Genomic DNA, 11,120 nt, shown 5'->3' with positions numbered 1-11,120 from the left:
CCTCCCCCGCGCTGTGGCCCCGCCCCCCGCAACACGAGGAGGCGTTCCTCTGCTACCAACCAAACTGGCCGATGTGAACGCGATGCGTTCTTTATCGAGCCGAGCCGAGTAGAGCCGGACTTCTGAATTAGAGCCGGTGTAAAAGGGGCATTAGAGGGATCATATAAATGCGGATACAGGCGAACCAGCTCCGCTAGAGCACCAAGATCGGCCATTTTGAATGGAGCGTTGTGCGTGGTCCGCGCAAAGTTACAAAAATTGGGAGGTGCTCCACGATGCGTCTTATAGTGCGGAAAATACGGTAGTCGGCTGTAGACGTACAACCGGAGCTTCGTCAGGATTCCTCCATCGCTTCACGAGATATTTCGCTAACAGACACTGACTTTAAACGACTCGTGGAGCTCAGATTGGCTCGAGCTCGGAGACATTTAAACCTCTCCTCCTCTCTGAGAATCACACGCAGCTCATTGTCGTCCACTCGATTTAACCTCCTGATTACCAGGAAATAAAAAAAAACCGTCCAATCACAGTTTTTCTTTATTTTAAATTCCCCCTCCCGGTAGTTTTATTGTGATCAGAAGCAGAAAGAATCACATTTAAATGAGCTCGAGTCTAAATTAAACCCGTTTGAATTCAGCTTCCATGTGTTCATTAATTCGTCTTGTTCGTGCGTCTGTTAGCAAAATATCTCGTGAACCAGCGGTCAGATTTTAACAAAACTCCCAAAGTAAAGCTCGGACGCCCACTTGATTCAAGATGGCCGCCAACACAAAAAAAAAACACCTTTTAGATGGCTGGAGTCGCCCCCATTACGCTCTCTGACACCATCATTTGAAACTCCAACGTGAAAAGTGGCGTGCGACGTTCTCTCCCTGCGTTCGCTAAGGACGGTTAGCAGCGGCGGCCATCTTGAATCGGGTTAATTGGTTGTAGGCGGACCAATTAACTAAGTTTCAATTAGTAACAATTCTCCTCTTTGGACACATTTGATTAAAATCTTAGCTCTTTTTAAAGCTTTTATTCTTATTATTGATGTGATTAGTGTTGAATAAAAGCCATTTTTTTTTATATTAAAAACAAAAAAAACGAGTTTAGAAGAGATGTGGCTGATTCTTTTTACAACATGAGACGATCCGTCCACAGTCTGGAGATAAATTGGCCCAAAAAGTGCTTCTTTTACTTCTTGTTTTTGACGATTGTTCCTTTTTGTTTTGTTTTTATTTTTAACCTGCTGTTCACTTTGTACTTCGAATCGTTTCACTTCGATGTTCGCAGATTTCTTCCTTGTTTTTGGGGTGAATAGAACGATTTCCCGGGGTCGTTTTCTTTCTCAACAGCTTTAGTGTTTTCACCGAGAGCTCCTGGTTTCGCCCAATTTAACCTGATTAACGACGATGGATTGACTCTTAATGATGAAAACGGAAGGAAAATCGTTTGGATAAGAAGGTAAAACTACGACGGGTGGAGAGAAAATGGAAAGTGGAATTCATTCAGGATCGAATCGTTGCTGCTTTTATTTTACACTGAAGCTGAAAACTGCTTTAAAGATGCCTTTTTTAAAAAAATAAAAACGTGAAACACTGAATTTTCTGCTCGTTTCAGACTGATTCTGTAACATCGGAAGAATTAAACTGAATTTCCCTCCTTTCACAGACAAATCTCCTCATACATTGATTTAATCTGCAGTTTTCTTTTAATTGATCGTTTGCAGGTTGTTGTTTTTTTTTAGTTTTCCATCAGATGCGATGCCAGGATTCCCCCGATCCGGATCAACGAGCCGAACTTGGAACGCTTTTCCTGCCCTGCAGTTTCGAACGAGCGGAGCCGGTCAGAGTTTTGGATTTTCTGCAACAGCAGGGGGCAGAAGAGTCCGAGCAGCAGGGAATTTTTTGGGGGGTAAATAGTTTTATATAGTTATTAAATTATATATTTCAAAAGTAAAAACGTTATAAAAACCAAAAGTCATCTCAGACTTTCATCCATAAATGATTTAAAAAGCACAAAGTGTTCAAAGGTGGAAATATGGTGACCAGCTGGAACTTTTTTCCTCACTTCCTGTTTTATTTTGGCGGTCGGCGGGTTGAACTTCCTGTTGAGCTGATCAGGTTTATTGTTTCCACCTGCGGCTGATTACTTATCCTCCTCCACCGTCACCGTCAGAGGAACTGCTGGAGAACCCTGACTGAACGTAAGGAGGTTTAAAAACATCCTGTTTTTATTTGTTTTCATGCATATTTAAATAAGGAAATTCAGTCTTTGTGTCTGTTAGCAAAATATCTCATGAACGGCTTGATGGATTTCAATAAAGCTTTCAGGATGCGATTATTAGATAAACAACAACAACTGATTAACTTCTGGAGACAGCTAGAATCAAGATGGCCGCCACAGCCAACTGAACTTTGAAAACACCAAAATGGGGATAACTCAGACATATTTACAGATATTGAGATAAAATTTGGTAGTAGCTGAGAGTGATTCACAACACGTACTTTGAGCTCGAGCTGATTGGATAAAATCTGTTTTTAAAACTTGGTCGTTAACCATAGTACTCAGCTGTATTTGTCTGTTAGCAAAATATCTCATGAACCATTTGATGGACTTTAATGAAATTCTTATGAAATAATCATTGGATGAACACCTACAGCTGATTAGATTTTGGAGTCGACCTGATTTAAAATGGCCGCCACCGCCAACTAACTATACAAGACATCGAAATGGCAATAACTCAGATGACTTTACAGATATTGAGCTAAAATCTGGTGTGGTAGTAGCTGAGAGTGATTCACATCAGACTCTGAGATTACAGATAAAATTGTGCTGCAAACAAAAAACTTCTGCAGCTCTGTCCCTTTTTATCAATGTGTTTTAGTCTAAAACCCTGGCTTGAAAGGCGGCGGGTGATAAGCATTCCTTCATAGAGTGCTGGGTTGTTTAATTAAAAAAGCGGGTTATAAAATAAATCAAACTCAGACGGGTGATTTTTCAGTAAGTTTGATTTTCAGTCCATTCAAATTTCTCGGCTGGTCGCCTCCGGATCCTCTCATGTGGAGAAACTTTCGTGTTCAGAGTCGGAAAAAAAGAGCAAAAGATTAATTCTTTTTGCTTTCCTAATGAGGATAAAATTGATCTTTAACTTGACAGATGATCCTCATTAGACCCAGAAAAACAGAATTCAGTTCATGAAGTTTGTCTTCATTCGACCTAATTAATTTATTTTACTGCAGCAGCTAAAGTGGTCAAAAAGGGGGTTTGATGGATTTACGTTTCCAAGGCAACACTTTGTCCAAGAAACGTTTCTGAGATTATCCTGACAGAAATAATCTTAATTAACGGCTTTTATTTATTTTACATTCTGCTGCAGATCCAGACGGATCCAAGAGGTAAAAATACCTGCTGGGTTCATTTTGGACGCCTCGGTTTGATTGAACGAGGCGTCGCTGCGGCAGGGGATGGAGAGCGCCCCCCACACACACACAGAGACGCGTGTGTGTGTGTGTGTGTGTGCGCGCGGCTCGGTGGTGTAATGATGAGATAATCCGCAGAGATGAGACGAGCATCAGTCAGAAGAATGAGCTGTGAAATATCAGCTCGCTGCTGGTTTCCGCCTGATGTTCCTGAGCTCAGAGACGATGATGGTGATGAAGATGGTGAAGATGATGAAGGGAGCCAGATGTGGACCTGCAGAACCAAACGGAACCAAAAACAACCCGCAGTGGAACCGAAAACTGGGGCTTTGGATCCGACTCTGGGTTCACAAATCCCCATTTAAATCAAAGTTTGATCCCTGATCAAACCTTCTTACCTACTTTTAGAAAGAAACTTACATTTTTTAGATTTTTATCCAACATCCAACTAAAAAAAAAACAACTATTAAAAACTGAAATGCTTATCACCCGCCGCCTTTCATGCCACAGTTTTACTCTAAAATACGTTCATAAAAAGGGACAGAGCTGCAGCAGTTTTTTGTTTAAACTTGTAAAAAACATTAAGCACAATTTTATCTGTAATCTTAGACTGATGTGAATCACTCTCAGCTACTACCACACCAAATTTTAGCTCGATGTCTGTAAATTCGGCTGAGTTATTACCATTTTGATGTTTTCTAAGTTCAGTTGGCTGTGGCGGCCATCTTGAATCGGGTTGACTGTAAAAGCTAATCAGCTGTAGGTGTTCATCCAGTGATTATTTCATGAGAATTTCATTAAAATCCATCCAGTGGTTTGTGTGATATTTTGCTAACAGACAAATACGGTTAAGTCCGATAGTTAATGGCCAAGTTTTAAAAACAGATTTTATCCGATCAGCTAAAGCTCAAAATATGTGCTGTGAATCACTCACAGCTACTACCACACCAATTTTTATCTCGATATCTGTAAATTCGCCTGAGTTATCACCATTTTGGCGTTTTCTATAGCCAATTGGCTGTGGCGGCCATCTTGAATCGGGTTGACTTCAAATGTTAATGACGTTTAGACGCCCATCCAGTGATTCCTCACTGAGAGTTTGATTGAAATCCATCCAGTGGTTCATGTGATATTTTGCTAACAGAGGGGGGCGTCGTCATTTTCGTCCGTCCTCCTTGGTGTTTGGTGACATTTCTGGGGTCGTGTTGAGCTAAAAAGGGCGATTCTCGTAACAGAAAAGACGCGCTGGCTCAACTGTGTTGTTTCAGAGACACGATTGTTTGTTTATCTGCATGAACGCGGATAATCCTGCCTGATATTCCGGTTAAATGAGTGTTCAGGACGGAAACGGCAGCCTGTCGGGCGTCCTTGTCGAGCTCTTCGATGAGGCCGGCAGATTATCGATTTTCTTTTCACCCCTTTTTTTTGCTGAACCATCAGCGTTTGAAGCCGATAAGACGATTCATTAAACTGTTTGTGTTTTCAGACGCGCGGCTTCCTCTCCTCTGCAGTGAAGCTGATTGGCTGCCGGACATGAAGGTAATGGCCGCTTTTATATTCCTGTTTGTTGTCACTTTTTTATTCTGTAAATATGATTCGATCTTCGGCATAAATGCACATAAATGAGCCTAAAATCGAAGGCCTAGCATTCCTCAAAGGAATGGACATCGCCCGCCGCTTTTTGTTTAAACTGAGGTCATTTGGAGCCATTTTTTCGTCCAACTTTAACGGCGTCCCTCTGCGCTCTCGGACTAAGTGTTGCGAATGACTCTCAGCTACTACCACACCGAGTTTCAGCTTGATATCTGTTGAATCCTCTGAGTTATACAATTTTAATGTTGGCTGGATTAGCTGTGGCGGTCATCTTGGATTGTTGTTGTATTTGTATCTTCGATGATTACTTTAAGACTTTTTTATTAAAGATGTTTTGGTAACAATGGCGATGTGAGACCAACGCCAACCACCACCGTTGCTACGTTTAAAAGTCAAAAATCAAAGAAAATTGACCGAACGGATCAAAGCTTTTACAAAAAGCAGTAATTTTTGTATTTTTAAGTTTTGTTTTTAAACTAAAATCTGCATGACTTGTCTGTAAGGCGACAGGTTTTACAGTAGCTCGTGTTTCGGCTCAAACGGTTCTGAAAGGCCGTTTGAGCCGTGTTGGTTTTACAAATTTTAGACCCTTTTACACAAGTTTTAAATTCAAGGCAGATGTCTTTTAACAACACTCGAATATCTGAACTCGTTTTGCTTTTATGGATTTGCTTGTGATCGTTTTAAACTTATGCCCGTTTCACACGGACCCTAAAGGTCCCGGCTCCACTCTACTCGGCTCGCTTTGCGAGCGTTTACATCTGCATTTTTTCGAGGCCGGTCCCTGCTTTTTTTGGTCCCTGCTTCGGGGTAGGGCCAGCCGGGTGGGCGGAGCAAGCTTAGCTCCTGTTCACTCATTGGTCGTGGGTGTGACCAGATATGAGCATAAAGAGCAAAGGTAGGAATATAAACGACAGCGTTAGCAGCGTTAGCTTACCCTGTGATGTCTGTCCCCCAGCTGAAGGCGCTGTAAAGCCTGAAATCTCCGGCGGATAACAGCTGTCCTACTCCGCGCAACAATGGCGGCATCCAGAGCATTTCTTCCACTGCGCCTCTCTTCCTGAAGTCTCAGGAGAATCCCCATAAGTTTAAAAAACAGCAACAACACAGGGCCGACGTTGTCCATAGCGCTTCCGTTGTTTACACAACTTGCGCTAAGTTTCGGTAGCACGCCCCCGCGCCGTGGCCCCGCCCCCCGCAACACGAGGAGGCGTTCCTCTGCTACCGACCAAACTGGCCGGTGTGAACGCGATGCGTTCTTTATCGAGTAGAGCGAATTAGAGCCGGTGTAAAAGGGGCATTAACGTCTGACTGTAAACAACACTGAGACCGTTCCCACAGATTTCCTGCCCGCGGCGTATCGGCTGTTCCACAAATGATACCGTCTGCAAACGATCGGTGCCGAACACCTGAGCACCGACCGGTGAATCACTAATTTACAGGCAGAAAGGCAGAGGGACGAAAACAAAACCTTGTGGAACGCCTTTTTTTAATTTTTCGGTTTTAAAAAGTGGATTTCATCCAAAAAGTTTCACATCTTTCTCCTGTTTTTTTATTTACATTTACCTTTTTATATCTGAACTGAAGCAGTTAAAATCTTGTTGGGTTGAATTTAACTCTCCAGAGTCCGTTTTTGATCTGGAACATTTGCAGGAAAATCGTATATATTTTTAAAATATCTAAAAGAAATAACCTTTTACATGTTTGTATTTTTAAACTAGTGCAGATGGTTGAATGACAGGGATGAATTAAAGTGATTTGTAAAGAAGACAACCTTTTTTTAATCATTTAGTTACTGAACATGGTTTAAAACTTAAAATAAACTGTCTGGAACTGGACTGTGACTAACTTGATGTCTGAATTTGATTTTATTGGGTTGTAGAAGTAAAATTGATCCAAATTAAATAGAAAAGGACCCAATTTTGCTGTGAACTGACACCATTTACTGAATAATCTGACTTGTATTCTTCTATTTTTAGTGATTCGGCAGCCTAAATTAAAAGGTTAACCTTTTATCAAACCACAAACTAATTTAAGTTTATTTATTTTTAGCCACTAAAGATTTTATTTTCGCCCCTGTTTGGTCTCCAGGTTTTCCTGCTGAACATTCTGCCTGAATGAAGCAAAAAACTGGAAAATAGGAGTAAAATCTGGGTGACTAATGGCTGTAATAAAGAACTATTGATCAGTGCAGCTTCGGTTTCAAACATCTGCAGGTTTGAAAGTAAATTTCTCCCCATTTAATAAAAACGTTTGACTTTGTTAAGCCCATTAAACCAAGTATTTGAGCCTCGTTAAGCCTTCAGAGTGATTACACTTAACCATAAAATGTAATTAGGAGTAGGAAGCCCCCCTTTTTTTTTTTTACGGGGGAGGAGGAGGTGACTAATTTCTGGAGCGAAGTGTCCTGATCCTGCTGGTGGTCTGAAAGGAGCTGCCAGCTGAACATCCTCTGCGGTCACCTCGTCATTAACACTTTAATTGTTCTGCCAGCGTGACGGAATCTGTCTGCGTCCAGCCTTGTGGAAATTAAAAAGCGTGACAGTAGTCAGAATAATTAGCTCTGTGGGGCGTGAGCCAGGAAAGGACTCGGCGTGTTCTGCAACTCGGGCCTCACGCGGCGAAGGGTTCTGCAGCGTCTCCCCGAATGCCGAGCTCGTCTGGTTCTCATCAGCCGCCGCCGCCTCGTTAAGCTCCAGCTGTCTACACCTGGAAAAGTAAACTACAGAGGCAACAAACTGTTTCAAGTTGGTTTGAATGCATTTATTAAACGTTTTGACATGCACCCTGCAGAGGTTTTAACGTCCTTTTGAAGGAAATATCTGTTTGAGAAGATATTCAGATAATCCCACGTGTTTTTATCTGAGAACATAATGAACTAATGTGGTTTTGTGATATTTTTACATATCTGTGCAATCAAATGTGGAAAAAACACGAGTACGCCTTGTTTTTTCTGCAAGGATTGTTTTAAAAACTGATTTTTTTCACGTCTAATATGAGACGACTGACAAGGAATTACAGGAAAAACTTCATGAATTCAGCATATTTTCCATGTTAAACCTCCAAACCCACACGTTTCACATGATTTAACATGTCTCCACATGTAAGATAAATTCTCATGTAAACCATGCGGTTCTGGAAATGCTAGCACAATTTTACAATCTTTAAAGGTTGTAGAACTTTGAATTTATTTATCGTGATATTCTTGCAAATCAGATAAAAGAATAAAAAAAAATGGTTGAAAAGAGAGAAATCTCCAGCAAACGTCCTGTCAGATTAGTCCTAAAAACACAAATTAACCCGTCTGTTGTGATGAAACGATCCAAAACCTTTGAGTTTGTTTCTGCAGGTTGTTTAAACTGGAGACTATGATTAAAAGCGTTGCACAACCATCCTGATCCAGGAGGACCAGACCGTTAATGTGCTCCTCTTCTGGGGAGGATCACGGTTGTAGAATCGGCCTTCGGGGATTTTCCTTTCCATCAGAGCGTCTCTGAGGTTTGCCAACCCGAAGGACGGGTGATCAATCCCTGGCTTGTAGTTCATCCCGGAGAGCCTGGATGGTTGGAGAATGGAGCAGGTCACTCAAGGTCTTCGTTTCTTCTCATGTCTGCTCCCAACATCAGGGCTTTTATCTGCTTTCTGTCCATTATTGTGTTTCTGTTGATGCGACAGCAACATGCTTTCCCCGTTGTCTTTAGCTCTCTGTACGTTCTTTGTGCAATTTTAGCCGTTCTTACATCAAAATGTTCGGCTCATTCAGAAGATGGGTGCTCTGACTTCTGGTTTTTGAAACTTTTAGACTTTTTTTAGCTTTTATTTACAAACGTTTTCACCAGAGAATACCTTTAAAAACATCATTCTCTTTGAAATATGCTTCATACTGGCTCTATTTTTGTTGTCTTATGCCACTTTTAGCTGTTGTTCTGCTACTTTCTATCTTGCCTGTTTACCGGCTTTTGGCTAGCCCCCATTTGCCGGCTTTTGGCTAGCCCCCATTTATCGGCTTTCGGCTAGCCCCTGTTTTGCCAGCTTTTGGCTAGCCCCTTTTTCCTAGCTTTCGGGTTGCCCCTTTTTCCCAGCTTTCGGCTAGCCCCTGTTTTGCCGTCTTTCAGCTAACCCCTGTTTACCGGCGTTTAGGTTTTAGCTCACCTCTTGCTCCATTTTAGCTTAACAACTCAGTTGCAGCTTCTGAAGTAAATTTCAGCAGTTGTTCTGCTTCTCTACAGTAAATGCAATTTCTTTATTTTTTGGCATTTTTCAAAAAAAAACTTGCTTCAGTTAACCATTCATCATCATTTAATAACCAAGACCATTTTGAACTCTGAACTAGCCCTTACTCGTCACCGTGTTGGTTTATTTTTGAGGCAGAATTTAGATGAAGTGCAGGAAATCATTAACTGATAAACCTCCCCCCTCTGAAGCGGTGTGCACGCTATCAGATTCCCCGGCTCTTATCTGCTGACAGTTCTGCTGCGTCACTTTCACAGATTGGAGTTCTGACTTCATCTGTGATTTTTTTTTTTTTTGTCCGCTCCGTTTTGACCTTATTTGATTCATATTCCAAACCTCTGTCTCATCTGCCCGGTCCGTCCATTTTTAAACCTGGTTAAATCGTTCGCTGATTTGGCTTCACGCACATCCTGGCTCATGTTTTATTCTAAGAGTTTATGGTATTTACCTGACCCGCATCAACTCTTGGAACATTTCATTTCTGTTTAATAAATTGGATGGAATGTCATTATCACCAGCAGCTTTAGATTTTATTGAAGCCACAGATATAAAATTTTGCCAGAACCTCGATCTCGGTGCCTTTCGTCAACTCTGTGGTTTTGGAGCTCTTGGCTTCATTGGCGGTTGATGTCCGCACTGTTTGTTTTTGTGCTCCTGATTGATTACAGGAAGTAATCCACATGGGAATACATTTTGGCTTCAGCTTGGAAACTACTGAATCAAGGATGCCAAAAGCTCCTTAAACTGAAACAAAATGGCTGGACGCTTTAAGCACATTAAATGTACCTCTTTGAAATAGCTTACAGCTTATAATTTATGCTTTCTTAGGTTGATTTTTGAGTAACTGCCGGTCTGTTTTTAAGTGTAATTGTTTCAATATGCATTTGTTTTTACCCACATTTAGTATTACTGTTTGATTCCATTTTTACCGTTCCATTATTTAATTGGTGTGTATTCAATTTAATTCGGTGTGTATTGGAATTTTAGGTAATTGAAAATGAACCATTAATGGCTAAAAGGCACGCAATGGCGGCTAAAGCAAGCAGAACAAAAAAGGGAAAACGTAACAAAGTTAAAATGATTAAAATGCTAGTTAAAATTAGCAAATGTTTGGGTTGAAAGTAGCATAAGAAGGAAAAATATAGATAGTATCAATTATTTAATTGGGTGTGTATTCAGCTTTCGAAGGATGTTTGTTTAGGCTACATTAACTACAGTAAATGTATGCAAATTTGGAATTTTAGGTAACTGAAAATCAACTATTAATGGCTTAAAGGCAAGCACGCAATGGCGGCTAAAGAGAGCAGAACAAAAAACGAAAACACAACAAAGCTAAAATGATCAAAATGCTAGTTAAAACTAGCAAATGTTTGGGTTAAATGTAGCATAAGAAGGAAAAATATAGCTAGTATGCATAAGCAGATTTCAAAGACCAATGTTTTTAAAGGAATTACAGAAAATTTATGTATTTCTATGGGGAAAATATTTGTAAATTTGAATATTTTGGAAAGCATAACTGACAAAAACGGCTTTAGCGCCCAACTTCTGAATTAGCTGAACGTTTTGATATACAGATGACTAAAATAGCTGCTTGTAAAAGTCATTTTATTGCAAAAAATGTTACAGAAAGAAAACAAAAAAAAGCACAGTTAGGCTAGTTTTTGTAGCCTAAATTAGCTTCTTTAGCCTGAGCTAGCTTATTAGCCACTTGGCGCGAGCACAAGCCGTTGAGAGCGCTTTTAGCTGGACGACGTTACGTCACTTCCGGGCAGAGGACGGTCAGAGGGGAGAGAGAGAACTAGCAGCGGCACCGAGCTTAGTCGCCGTAGAGTCGTCCGTGGAGTTGGACCCGCTCGGCTTGGAGCGACACCGTCGAACCGGCTCGTTTCC

General features: G+C 41.1%; 1 protein-coding gene across 1 annotated transcript in view; it reads left to right on the top strand.

The window, feature by feature from the left end:
• Positions 1 to 2,110: 2,110 nt before the first annotated feature.
• Positions 2,111 to 11,120, top strand: part of whrna (whirlin a) — a 159,967-nt gene continuing 150,957 nt past the window's right edge. The window contains exons 1-2 of the mRNA XM_025007874.2: positions 2,111 to 2,188; positions 4,891 to 4,943. Coding sequence (XP_024863642.1) covers positions 4,938 to 4,943 — 6 coding nt within the window. The 5' untranslated portion in view covers positions 2,111 to 2,188; positions 4,891 to 4,937. The remainder of the gene's footprint in view (positions 2,189 to 4,890; positions 4,944 to 11,120) is intronic.

The sequence above is a fragment of the Kryptolebias marmoratus genome, linkage group LG14, assembly GCF_001649575.2.
Source record: "Kryptolebias marmoratus isolate JLee-2015 linkage group LG14, ASM164957v2, whole genome shotgun sequence".
Lineage (NCBI taxonomy): Eukaryota > Metazoa > Chordata > Actinopteri > Cyprinodontiformes > Rivulidae > Kryptolebias > Kryptolebias marmoratus.
Note: the sequence above shows the minus strand (reverse complement) of the source record. Positions and strands in the feature narration are given on the sequence as shown.